At 39.9% G+C, this 14,627-nt stretch overlaps 1 protein-coding gene across 5 annotated transcripts in view; it reads right to left on the reverse strand.

The window, feature by feature from the left end:
* Window positions 1-14,627, reverse strand: part of LOC115164534 (anthrax toxin receptor 1) — a 55,292-nt gene that overhangs the window by 38,751 nt on the left and 1,914 nt on the right. For 4 of the 5 annotated variants that reach the window (XR_003869943.1, XR_003869942.1, XR_003869941.1 and 1 more), the window contains exons 3-4: window positions 14,495-14,603; window positions 13,976-14,273 (exon numbers count right to left, since the gene is read on the reverse strand). Coding sequence is in view for 1 of the 5 variants with exons in the window: in XM_029717123.1 (XP_029572983.1) it covers window positions 12,553-12,713 (161 nt within the window). In the remaining 4 variants the exon portion in view is untranslated. Of the gene's footprint in view, window positions 1-12,552; window positions 14,274-14,494; window positions 14,604-14,627 lie in introns of those variants that run through there. The other variant, XM_029717123.1, reaches the window with a different exon arrangement.

Raw genomic sequence — 14,627 nt, forward strand, 5'->3', positions numbered from 1 at the left:
GCTTTATAAATACATGTATTTGATTTATGGTCGAATTGCTGCAAAGATACCACTAAAGGACACCAATAAGAACAAGAGACTTGCTTGGGCCAAGAAACACGAGCAATGGACATTAGACCGGTGGAAATCTGTCCTCCTGGTCTAAGTCCAAATTTGAGATTTTTGGTTCCAACTGCCATGTCTTTGTGAGACGCAGAGTAGGTGAACGGATTATCTCCCCATGTGTAGTTTCTACCGTGAAGCATGGAGGAGGAGGTGTGATGTGTAGGGGTGCTTTGCTGGTGACACTGTCTATGATTTATTTAATATTCAAGGCATACTTAACCAGCATTGCTACCACAGCATTCTGCAGCGATACGCCATCCCATCTGGTTTGCGCTTAGTGGTACTATCATTTGTTTTTCAACAAAACAATGACCTAACACACCTCCAGGCTGTGTAAGGACTATTTGACCAAGAAGAAGAGTGATGTAGGGCTGCATCAGATGACCTGGCCTCCACAATCACCCGACCTAACCCAATTGAGATGGTTTGGGATGAGTTGGACCACAGAGTGAAGGAAAATCAGCCAATAAGTGCTCAGCATATGTGGGATCTCCTTCAAGACTGTTGGAAAAGCATTCCACGTGAAGTTGGTTGAGAGAATGCCAAGAGTGTGCTAAGCTGTCATCAAGGCAAAGGGTGGCTACTTTGAAGAATCTCAAATATAAAATATGTTTTGATTTGCTTAACACTTTTTTTCGTTACGACATGAATCCATATGTGTTATTTCTTAATTTTGATGTCGTCACTATTATTCTACAATGTCGAAAATAGTAGAAATAAAACTTTTGACAGGTACTGTACATGTCAATGTCTTTGTAAATCAGGCCCAGTAATGATCTTATTGGAGTCAGGTAAATGATCAGTCATAATGCCTAAATGTCAATGTGTTTTATAATGCAGCCCCAGTAATGATCTCAGTGTTTTTGGAGTCAGGTGAATTATCAGTCATTATGTATTATTGGAGTCAGGTAAATGAACAGTCGTTGTGTGTTATTGGAGTCAGGTAAATGAACAGTCGTTGTGTGTTATTGGAGTCAGGTAAATGAACAGTCGTTGTGTGTTATTGGAGTCAGGTAAATGAACAGTCGTTGTGTGTTAATTGGAGTCAGGTAAATGAACAGTCGTTGTGTGTTTATTGGAGTCAGGTAAATGAACAGTCGTTGTGTGTTATTGGAGTCAGGTAAATGATCGGTCATAGTGTGTTATTGAAGTCAGTTAAATGAACAGTCATTGTGTGTTATTGAAGTCCGTTAACTTCTCTAGGGTAGGGGGCAGTATTTTGACGTCCAGATGAAAAACGTACCCAAATTAAACTTCCTACTACTCGGGCCCAGGATATGCATGTTATTAGTAGATTTGGATGGAAAACACTCTGAAGTTTCTAAAACTGTTTGAATGATGTCTGTGAGTATAACAGAACTCATATGGCAGGCAAAAACCTGAGAAAAATCCAACCAGGAAGTGGGAAATCTGAGACTTGTAGTCTTTCAAACCATTGCCTATTCAGACTACAGTGTCTGTGGGTCATGTTGCACTTCCTAAGGCTTCCACTAGATGTCAACAGTCTTTAGAAAGTTGTTTGAGGCTTCTATGGTGAATTTTGAGGGAATAACAGCCGGTTCAAGCAGTGGACTCTCTGAGGTCATGTAGTTACTTCATGCGCTTTCACGCATGGCTAGCATTTTTTTTTTCTTCTGTAATGAATACGCTATTGTCCGGTTGGAATATTATCGATTATTTATGTTAAACACCCAAAGGATTGATTGTAAACATCGTTTGACATGTTTCTACAAAGGGTAATGGAACTTTTGAGCTTTTCGTCTATTGATTTGCACTCCCGCATCGTGCCTTTGGAATAGTGTTCTGGACGCGCCAACAAAACGGAGGTATTTGGACATCAATTATGGACTTTATCGAACAAATGAACATTTCTTGTGGGAGTTCTGCGAGTGCATTCCGCCGAAGATCAGCAAAGGTAAGGAAAGATTTATAACACTAATTTAGAGTTTTATTGATGCAATGACTTGGCGGGTAGCTGTATAGCTTGCATTGATGGCTGAGCTCTGTACTCAGAATATTGAACAATGTGCTTTCTCTGTAAAGTTATTTTGAAATCTAACACAACGGTTGCATTAAGGAGTACTATCTATAATTCTTAATTAATTATTATATATTTTGTCAACGTTTATGATGAGTATTTCTGTAAATTAATGTGCACATTCACCGGAAGTTTTGGGAGGCAAACATTTTTTGAACATCACGCGCCAAAGTAAAATGCTGTTTTTGGATATAAATATGAACTTGATCGAACAAAACATACATGTATTGTGTAACATGATGTCCTATGAGTGTCATCTGATGAAGATCGTCAAAGTTTAGTGCTTAATTGTAGCTGTATTTCTGGTTTTTGTGACGCCTCTTCTTGCTAGGAAAATGGCTGTGTGGCTTTTCTTGTTTAGGTGGTGTCCTAACATAATCTAATGTTTTGCTTTCGCGCCTTTTTGAAATCGGACAATGTGGTTACAGAGCTCAGCCATCAAAGCAAGCTATACAGTTACCCACCAAGTTCTGGAGTCAACAAAACTCAGAAATAGTATTATAAATCTTCACTTACCTTTGCTGATCTTCGTCAGAATGCACTCCCAGGCCTCCCACTTCCACAAGAATTGTTTGTTTTGTTCGATAAACTCCATATTTATGTCCAAATACCTCCGTTTTGTTCGCACGTTCAGATCACTATTCCAAAGGCATAATGCGCGAGCGCAAAACTCGAGACGAAAAGTAAAAAAGTTCCATTACCGTTCGTAGAAACATGTCAAACGATGTTTACAATCAATCCTTAGGGTCTTTTTAACATAAATCTTTGATAATATTCCAACCGGACAATAGCGTATTCATTACAGAGGAAAAAGAAGGAACGACGCACCTGTGTGACCGCACAGTTAACAACTCGTTGGTCTCAGGCAGTCCATAGCTCTTATTCTCTCCCCAGTAACAGTAGAAGCATGAAACAAGGTTCTAAAGACTGTTGACATCTAGTGGAATCCGTAGGAAGTGCAAAATGAACCCTAAGTCACTGTATACTGGATAGGGAATCACTTGAAAAACTACAAACCTCAGATTTCCACACTTCCTGGTTGGATTTGTCTCAGGTTTCTGCCTGCCATGTTATACTCACAGACATCATTCAAACAGTTTAAGAAACTTCAGAGTGTTTTCTATCCAAATCTACTAATAATATGCATGTCCTATCTTCTGGGCCCGAGTAGCAGGCAGTTTAATTTGGGCATGTCATTCATCTGAATTTCCAAATACTGCCCCCTGTCACTAAAGAGTTAATCGAGTTTACTGCATCTTGAGCAGGAAGTCTCAATAAACCCATGCGTAAACAGAACTATACTTCAGACACATTTATACTTCAGACACATCAGATGATACGGTGTCCCATAAAGCTGAATTTGGCACCTTCTAAAGTAAACAACTATCTTGTAATCTTAATCTTTTTGACCTGTTGCATTGATATAGAATTATGTACAAAAATTTCCCCACTCCACTGTGTCTCTCACAGCCTGTTTCAGTTCAGTGTGTACTGGCGGCTATCTATTGTTCCACAGGAAGGTTATCTCTTACCCAAACAACAGATGGCTTAAACAGGAGGGCAGTGGACCAGGCCTTGAAGAGTGAGCACCCTCTAATTTAATTTCAGTCCCAATGCTCATCCCTCTGTCTTACTCTTTCAAATTACTAAGATATTGCATTATTGGATTGCTATATGAAAGCCAATTACCATTCACTTTGTTACTTTCACTAGTCTCCATATCCGTTTCCCTCAACTTCGTCTCCTTTCCCAATAGGAATACCTCAATCACTACTGCTTAAACACACAGATCACTCTCAAACATAATTTTAGAAATACAGGAGACATTGTCTTTTTATGGGCTTTGTAAAAACAAATAATTAAGAATAGTCCTATGTGTGATTCACACCATGAGAAGGACAGAGAGAGAGAGAACTGTCTCTAGTCTATTTTACCATTACCTTATGGGACACAATTATGTCCTTTATGGAGATATCAAGAGAGAATTCGATTTGTTATTCTAATTTGTTTATTTTTGATTTAACAGGCAGTATTGTTTTTTTGGGGATGCATGATTCACGATGTGAGTCATGTGTCCAAAGGGGGAATTACCAGTCCCCTGGTGCCCTTTCGTAAATATGAAAATTGGTTTCTTCACATGCTTGCCTGTAAAAGGAAAAAATAGATGTTGGTAATGGATGACAGTTACTCCAAATTAATTTCAACTGTGTGTTGTTATTCTAAACTAAACTGTTGTTCTGGTCTGTCCTCTCTCGAGGTTATGGCGAAGGTGACCACAGATGGTATCTAGATGCATGGAAGATAATTCGGCCGAGAACCGTGTGAACCTCAACACCCCCTCTAATCGGCTGAAAATCACAAAAATAGCATTCAGTATGGTCCTTCACCACTTCTACCATGAGCCCTGAGTCTGAGCCAGCAACCTGTACCCAGCATCCAAAAGCTATCAACTGCCTTTTCTCTCATGCTTTTTCTCTCAGGAGTGCAACATGGGTCTATGTGGAGTGAGCATGGAAAGAGATCCAGTTCAAACTTCTCGCATGCTGCTGGTGTACTGGTAGGAAAATGGATAAAGACATAATGGACTGTAAGGTCCATTATCATGGGTCATCCACTTTGAACATGTGCCATTAAAAGGACAAACTGAAACACTATCTGAAGAAGAACATGAAAAAATGCCAGGAAAGGAAGGATGAGTGCCGGGGACGGAGGGGGTTGGTCAACCGTGCCTGTAATTGTAGTTCTGTCCATGAGCTGTTCTTGTCTATTGATATTCTGTATTATATCATGTTTTGTGTGGACCCCAGGAAGAGTAGCTGCTGCTTTTGCAATAGCTAATGGGGATCCTAATAAAATACCAAATTGATTTAGGCTTATCCAAAATTGTTTATTTGGGATATCAGGTTGATTGTGGACGTCTGCACACTGTGAAACATATACTAATTTAAACTAAGAATGCATTAAAATACCAATCTGTCATTACCACAAGTGATGAGGAAAGTGAGGGTCTTTCTTAGTAGCAAGGTTGGTGTGAAACTGTTATAACATGTGTTCTCTCTCTCTTCCCTGTGAATTGTTCTTAAAATGCTGTAAGGTGATCTGTGCCTCTCTGACTGGTAAGATTTCAGAAGCTATCATGTTTTCTACTCCTCCAGAGGATGGTGAAACTAATGAGCTGCCAACTCTGGATGAGCCCCAATTTCCTGCTGTAGATAAGGACGATGGGTAATGATTGAAGGTTGTTTTCTTTTAAGTTGAGGGTAAGGTCATCTAAACCCTTAATTATTATGTGGAACACTGAGCTGATGAGCAAGCACCAACCTTTTGAAGGTCTTATTAGAATTGTTAAACAACAGTGTTTTATATTTTAACTAAGTTGATGTCCAAGGGACAGTTAGTTAAAAACAGGTCAATGCAACCCGATTGTGGTAAGAAATATGGAAACAATTGAGAGATTTATTCACCTCAAACTATTTTTGATACTCCCTCCCATTAATAGAAATATAACCTTTATTATGATTACAGTATTACCATACTAAGTAGATTGTACAACCCAGAATGAAAGGTTTTCAATTATTTTCTATGTTGATTTCCCTTACTTTAATAGGAGTATATCATTTTTTTTATATAGAAGCTCAAATCTAAATGCTTACATAAAAATGTAATGATTATTATGACACAAGTGATAAGAGGATGGAATGTAATGGAATTTTAATATTTGTGCTTTTCTTACAACTAATTTCTGTGTTCTATTTATGTGCTGTTCTATAAACCAATTTCTGTGTTCATGCAAGTGGCTGTCTGAACGAATCCTCACTATCAGTAGCTGCAATTTGACAGTACCCCAGACCTTATTTTGAGAACAAGAACGAAAGATATCTCAGTTATAAGGTCTCAGGTTAGAGAGAAGCCTTGTGAGGTATTGGTCTGTCACATGTTATGAACCAGTATTGGTCAGTCACATGAATGAAAGAAAATGGTAATGATTCATTAATTATGCTAAATCATGCAAATATAACTTGTCTGTGTATAGCCGTATATAAGACAACTGCTGGGACTGCCCAGGCAGAGCTCCTGATTGACATGTGTACTATGGCGCATTGAGTTGGTTGGAACCACTCCAGCGCGCTGACAATAAACATGATTCATTTAAGACTGACTTCAAGTGTCCCTGTGTAAGAATTTCCATGACACAACCTTCCCACAACTTTCTGGGAATGGTGCAGGATAATTATTTGGCTTTGGAACATTCTGAGCACATTTAAGGATCTTAAAAAACATTTTTTGGGGTGGTATTTCATTACTTTAAAAGAAAGTGTCCTAAAAGTTAAAATATGTTTGCATTTCAATTTTGATAATGTTCTAGGAACATTCTCCAACTTGTCTGACATTGGGAAACAACGGTCTGTGGGAATTTCAATACTTCAGCATAATGTTTCCTCGTGGTTCTTTTTAAAGTAATGTTCTCAAATTTGTCCAAGAATGTTAAGAAACAACGTTCTTCTGTGGGAATTTCAGTACCTCAGCATAAAGTTTCCTACGGGTTTTGGAGGGTCCAGCCTTCCATTAAGATTAGAAACTTGGTCTGGTTTAGTCTTAACCATATGGATGTGTGGTAACACATAATTCCAAGATCAAAATACCTATCCGGGGCCCTCAAAGTAAAGATAATTGATGATCAGGAGTCTGGGAGGGGGTTACAAATCAATTTCCAAGCAATTCCAAGTGCATCATTTCACTGTCCAACGGTCAACTACAAATGGAGAAAATTCCAGGCCACTGGCAATCTACGAAGGACATGTCGTCCCACCAAATTCAGCCCAAGAGCTGACCAAAAGATGTCATAGAAGACTTTAAAAAAAACAGGATAACATGAAGGGATCAACATGCCTCTCTTACCACAATCAATGTGCATGAGTCAACTGTCAGAAAGGGACTTGGCCTACATGGGAGGTCAGGAAGGAAGAAGCCTCTGCTCTCAAAAAATAATACCAAGACACGACGGATGTTTGCCAGACAACACCTGGGTAAAGACTGAAACTACTGGAGCAATGTGCTCTGGACAGATGATTCAAAGGGGGAGTTGTTTAGCCACAATGCCAGATGCCATGTTTGGCGAAAACAAAACACTGCCTTTGAATAGAAGAACCTCATACCAACCGTAAAGCATGGCGGCGGTGGCATTATGGTTTGGGGCTGCTTTGCTGCCTCAGGGACGTGCCAACTTGCCATTATTGAGTCAACCATAATGTCAATATTGTACCAGAGAATTCTTGAGGAAAAGGTGAGGCCATCTGTCAAATAGATGAAGCTGAACCGAACATGGATATTGCAACAGGACAATGATCCAAAACACAAAAGCAAAGCTACAACAGAATTGTTCAAAAATAATAAATGGAGGGTTATGGAATGGCCAAGTCAAAGCCCAGCTCTCAATCCTGTCAAAATGCTATGGGGAGACTTGCATGCAAGAAAGCCCTTAAACATGACACAGTTGAAGCAGTACTGTAAAGAATGGGCAAAAATTCCTCTGAGTCGATGTAAGAGACTGATAGACTGTAAGAAATGGCTACATTGAGTTATTTCAGCCAAAGGGGGCAACACCAGCTATTGAAGCTAAGGGTGCACTTGTTTTTTCCGCACTATGGAATTGCATTTCTGTAGATTTGATGAATAAATGATTGCAAAGTATAATCTTTCAGTGTAATTTGTTAAATTAGTTTTCCTTTATCTGTCAATAGTGTTGAAGTGAAGATTACATATCCACCTGTCCAAATATGTCCAAAGAAATACAACTTTCCAGGGAGTGTACTTGCTTTTTCTCATGACTGTATTTAAAGTCATGTTCTCAAATTGTTCCGAGGCTATTAAGACAACTTTAGTAACGTTCAGAGTTAAAAAAAAAAAGATTTAAAAACGTATACATTCCATTCTCGGCATCAATAAAAACTCTCTCTATCCTCTATTTTGTTAAGTGTGTTCAGGTGTGTTGGCCTCCCCCATTAATTGGCCACACCTGATCTTAATTAGTGCTTGTTTCCGTCCTGTTGGCACAGTGTACTAATTCCATGGACAGAAAAGAGATTATCGGTTTGAATCTCACTGATGCCGTATCACAATAAAAAATAAATGTGTTTGCATGATTAAAGCATGATTCATTTCCATGTGTTTTATCTGTGCTTGGAGTTTAAAAGGGTTAACTCAAAATAAGCTAACAGTTTTATTAAAAGTCTTATTGAAACATTCAGGGAAAGTTTTAAGGAAGTTATTAAAAAACTTCCAAATAATCTTTAATTTCTGTTCTCAGATTGTTAATAAAACCTCCCAGGAAAATGTTCAAGGAACCAGAGTAAAATGTTCTCAGAACCTCCCTGCAAACTAAAAAAAAAAAATCTCAGAAAAGGCTACATTTTCCCTTCCGTTCCCAAAACCAATAGGAAACCAAAAACGTGTGTTCACACAGCGTCCAAGGAACTAAATGTGCTAGCTGGGTTCTTAGCAAAGAGCAATTTCTCAAGCAAGAATTTTGATAGGACTGTCTGGTAGTGGTCTGAGTTGGGAGGGGAAAACTGAAAACTAGCTGTTATTGGCAGACAGGTTTGGAACTCTCTTTCTTTTTGGTCTATTAGTGTAATTTACCACCTGATAATGTCACCAGGCAGGCCAAAACGCCATCCCACCAAAACAGGCTGAAATTTCAGGCAGTCTTTTCAAACAGCTCTTACACTAAAAATAAATTATCATAATTTTCACAATTTCACAGTACTGTGTTCTTCCAAACTCATAGTGTGGAAATATACACTGCTCAAAAAAATAAAGGGAACACTTAAACAACACAATGTAACTCCAAGTCAATCACACTTCTGTGAAATCAAACTGTCCACTTAGGAAGCAACACTGATTGACAATACATTTCACATGCTGTTGTGCAAATGGAATAGACAACAGGTGGAAATTATAGGCAATTAGCAAGACACCCCCAATAAAGGAGTGGTTCTGCAGGTGGGGACCACAGACCACTTCTCAGTTCCTATGCTTCCTGGCTGATGTTTTTGTCACTTTTGAATGCTGGTGGTGCTTTCACTCTAGTGGTAGCATGAGACGGAGTCTACAACCCACACAAGTGGCTCAGGTAGTGCAGCTCATCCAGGATGGCACATCAATGCGAGCTGTGGCAAGAAGGTTTGCTGTGTCTGTCAGCGTAGTGTCCAGAGCATGGAGGCGCTACCAGGAGACAGGCCAGTACATCAGGAGACGTGGAGGAGGCCGTAGGAGGGCAACAACCCAGCAGCAGGACTGCTACCTCCGCCTTTGTGCAAGGAGGAGCAGGAGAAGCACTGCCAGAGCCCTGCAAAATGACCTCCAGCAGGCCACAAATGTGCATGTGTCTGCTCAAACGGTCAGAAACAGACTCCATGAGGGTGGTATGAGGGCCCGACGTCCACAGGTGGGGGTTGTGCTTACAGCCCAACACTGTGCAGGACGTTTGGCATTTGCCAGAGAACACCAAGATTGGCAAGTTCGCCAATGGCGCCCTGTGCTCTTCACAGATGAAAGCAGGTTCACACTGAGCACGTGACAGACGTGACAGAGTCTGGAGACGCCGTGGAGAACGTTCTGCTGCCTGCAACATCCTCCAGCATGACCGGTTTGGCGGTGGGTCAGTCATGGTGTGGGGTGGCATTTCTTTGGGGGGCCGCACAGCCCTCCATGTGCTCGCCAGAGGTAGCCTGACTGCCATTAGGTACCGAGATGAGATCCTCAGACCCCTTGTGAGACCATATGCTGGTGCGGTTGGCCCTGGGTTCCTCCTAATGCAAGACAATGCTAGACCTCATGTGGCTGGAGTGTGTCAGCAGTTCCTGCAAGAGGAAGGCATTGATGCTATGGACTGGCCCGCCCGTTCCCCAGACCTGAATCCAATTGAGCACATCTGGGACATCATGTCTCGCTCCATCCACCAACGCCACGTTGCACCACAGACTGTCCAGGAGTTGGCGGATGCTTTAGTCCAGGTCTGGGAGGAGATCCCTCAGGAGACCATCCGCCACCTCATCAGGAGCATGCCTAGGCGTTGTAGGGAGGTCATACAGGCACGTGGAGGCCACACACACTACTGAGCCTCATTTTGACTTGTTTTAAGGACATTACATCAAAGTTGGATCAGCCTGTAGTGTGATTTTCCACTTTAATTTTGAGTGTGACTCCAAATCCAGACCTCCATGGGTTGAAAAATTGGATTTCTATTGATTATTTTTGTGTGATTTTGTTGTCAGCACATTCAACTATGTAAAGAAAAAAGTATTTAATAAGATGATTTCTTTCATTCAGATCTATGATGTGTTGTTTAAGTGTTCCCTTTCTTTTTTTGAGCAGTATATATATATATATATATATATATATATATATATATTGCGAAACTGTAGGTTAGATACAGTAGGTAGGTTAACTGTAGGTTAGATTCTTTCTGTGTGTGTGTGTGTGTGTCATTGTTTTAATTCCTGTCTTTACTCTCATCTTCTCATTTCACTGCCCTATTATCTCTCTCTCTTTAAGCATTTCTCTTTTTCCATTGTTAACAGGATACGAGTCTCAGCACAGACAGCGCAGCCAAAAGGCTGAAACATTGGAACATCTGGACCTAATGGAAAAAGGGTTCTGCAGACACAGAGAGGAGGAGATACAGAGAGTGATGAACAGACAGAGAATGAAGCAGGACAGTTATGGTAAAAAGGGGAGGGATATCAATTCAAACAAAGGAAGAGCAGGTGGAAGAGCGCAGCAGAGGAATGACTATAACAGAATTAGGGGGACAGCAAGTACAAATCCAAGCAAATACACAGAGTAATACAGTGCTGGGTGTCTAATATTCTTGTTGTATTCACATGTATTCTTCTGTTAGCTAAAACAATGTGCGCACACACACACACACACACACACACACACACACACACACACACACACACACACACACACACACACACAGCAGTAGGTAGAGTATGTAAATGTTCATCATTCTCTCTACATCTGTCTTTTGGATCCTACAATTCCAGATCTCTGTCTGAAGTTCCACTTAGCTAAATGTTGTGCCACCACAGAAATGTCTGCCTAGAGTTGGCATTCTGATTTAAGGGGAAAATTGAAAATCAATCTTCATCCAAGAGTAAAAGACTTTTTAAACAATATGAAGAGAGGGAAAGGCAGGCCCAAATGAAAGAAGAATAAGCTGAAGCCTGCTCTTCCACATTAGACAGATAATCATCCAAACAATAAGTTATAGTTTTAAAGTATTGAAGTCCAGAAGGTAGCAACATCTATTAGAACCAGATGAGGCTCCATTTGTTTACCCAATCGTTAGGTCTGTCTCGTCTTTGCTCACAATAATCAGGCCTTTTTAGTGGAGGTTAAGGAAACCAATATGTAATTTGGTCATTTGGGTGAACTAACAGGGAAACTCTACTCATAAATGAATTTGAGAACCTCATAGAGCAGCATAAATGAGGTATTGGATTGTAGTTGGATCAGTTAAATTCAGCCTCTTTGCCCAACTGTAGTAAAGCATGTAGAAAAAAGATATTGATTTGACTGTTGTGATTCAACAAGAGCTCAGCCTGCACAACTTATGCATGTTTACTGTATGTGACTGATGGAGTATCAAATGTGCCACTGTTCACCAGCAATCCAGATCTATCATGGACCATAAAGCGTGGCCTGAGAACTTTACAAGAAAGCATCTGCTCACTTCATTCATCCCGGCCCAAAGGGGAATTCCACAACTACAGATAGTTGGACCAAATGCTCGGTCATTGTCCCACCATCATACTCACCTTGTATAAGATACTGGTTGTCAAAGATACAGGAACCAAAAATATATGTTTTACCCATTAGGTTATATTACATTTCTAGTCAGACTGCATTCAACATTGTATAAAGTATACATAAATATAGCAATTATGTCATATCAGATAGTTTATTTGATAAGTGTAATAACATTGAGAAAACGCTTGTGAGCCTTTCATTTTGACATTTTGGCAATTTGATATTTTCATGGGCATTATTACCAGCATATGGCAAAATAAAATGTAAATTGCTTCATATGGCCCCAGGGGGCATGATAATAACAATAACATTCCTGAACGTGTCTAAGTATGACATCATGACAAAATTTGAAACATTGAGACTGGCAACGACAGATGTGACAACAAGATGTTTCTGCAAATTAAACATGAATTGTGCTTTGGTGAAATATGAAATAAGATGGATACTATCTACCTAGCCTTAAAGTCGAAGTTCCCAGATTTGACAAGGTGCACTCAACAACCAACAGTTCCCCAACTGAACTCTGCCCCCAATAGACATGACAAGCAGCGAAGGTGAGGTGGAAAGAGAAGGATGAATGACAAACTCACTTGTCCAGAACGAAGTAGAGGTCAAAGCCCCCGAAGCAGGATGGTCCACCATGCCCTCTGTCCTGGTTGTGCCCAGCGTTACCAGCTGTCAGCACCACCAGCGCACTTACAGCACCAAGCAGCACTGGTAACCAGGAGCCTCTGCACCCATATAAATACATTATTCCAGTTTGGAGGAGCTATTTCACATGAGAGGAAGAATAACACCCCCTTGGAAAACAAGTGGAGAAAAAAGGATTCCTTATTTCTGTATCTTCATCCAATATTCTTCAGCATTGAACATAACTTATCCAAAAGGGTGAAGTGGAAGGCAGAGAATGCACTGATGCTATGAATCCAGTCTGTCTCAATTGAGTCAGGAGGCTCTCATCACTGGCTCGGGGACAAGCACAGGCTGCACACACATGCACTGAGCCTCACACCAGCGCACTTCTCTTATCTTGTTCTTTTCTTTTGCTCTTTCTTACTGTTGGGAAGTAGGACAGGGGAAGTGTATTCCAGGCAGCTCCAGAGAAACCTATGTAATTGTGTCTAACTTAAAGTCTCCTTCCACGACTCCGTGACTTTCTTTTCCTTTTTTCTCATGGTTGAGGTAATGAAGACAGAGGTGAAAGACAAACTATCCCCTTCTACTGCCATCTAGTGGTGTCAATCACTACCAGGAGCTCATAAGATTAAATAAAATCTAATTGTATTTGTCACATGCACTAAATACAACAGGTGTAGACTTTACCATGAAATGTTTAGTGTAAAGTTTACAACTATTGTATTCGGTGCATGTGACAAATACAGTTTAATTTGATTTTCTCCTGGTATGGAACCTTGTCATACTGACTGTCACCAGTAGATGGCTAGTTTGTCTTTCTGAACGTTTCAGTCTGTTTACCTGAGGAGTAGACTATAAACCAGCATAAATATACTGATTTAACTTTTGAATGTGTAGAAAGATAACCTTGAAATGGGCATGGTCTAATTAATTTAACAAATAAAAAGACATTTAATACATCATAAAATCACTAGTTATTTATGGTTGCTTTATAGTAAACCCCTCTAAACTTCAAACCTGTTACGTTCAGTTTCTTCTGCATTGGGAATAGATTAACTAAAAATGTCATAACCACAAAACAAATATGTCAATGACCTGAAACAAACACTGTCAGTAAAGGGTGTGTAAACTTTTGGGGAAATTTGAATGTAAGGTCCATTATGCAACACTGCAACCTGCAAATAGCCATTTGAAGTATTTTTTACTGGCTTAAACTAGACCTTACAAAAACACTCTCACATATTTTGGTATTGATATTTTTCCGGCAGTAAATGACAGTTAACATCTATCATGATGTTCTTGAAGTAAATAAAGCACAGACACCCTAAGGTGAGGTGCTGAGTAACAGAGGAGGATCTATACAAATTAAACAGAAAGTTGCTCACTAACACGTATCTTTATTTTTCATTTGTATCAGGATGTTTTTACCATTTCTATTCAACCAATACAATTAATCAGACAACAGAACATTCACATTTGACACAAAGTAAGCTGACACAATATATTAAATTCACTGTATATTGAGAACACAGTGAAGAAAACAAATCACTTCCCCACAGAGCCGAAAATAGGGCATGAAATGGAGGGATCACTCTTCTTAACCACCTTGAATTCACATGCCTTTTGGTCCCATTCCTTCATGCAATCATCAGGAAACTCTACGGGAGTTGCATACCTGCAATCAAACAATCAACAAATGTGTAAATTGTGTAAATATTGTGTAAATCGATAGAATTTCACTCACCCAGTCTATTAATAAACGCCTGAGATTGCTTGTGTGAATATTTTGAGAAGATAACAATGGGTTGTATATTCTTTTAGAATGATAGATACAGACTGGGAAGGCTGAGGGCTACATAAACCATGCATTTTGTAGGTGATAGTATAAAGCCGTACCCCTGGCAGCATGAATTACAAGTGCAGTCCATGCAATCACTGTTCCTCCAGCGGGAACCAATAGGATGCCATGTCTTGTCCTTGTCATCACGACAATGGGTAATCATGCCTAAACAAGAAAATAGTATAGCAT

This window comes from Salmo trutta, chromosome 27 (genome assembly GCF_901001165.1).
Source record: "Salmo trutta chromosome 27, fSalTru1.1, whole genome shotgun sequence".
In the NCBI taxonomy this organism is placed as follows: Eukaryota; Metazoa; Chordata; class Actinopteri; order Salmoniformes; family Salmonidae; genus Salmo; species Salmo trutta.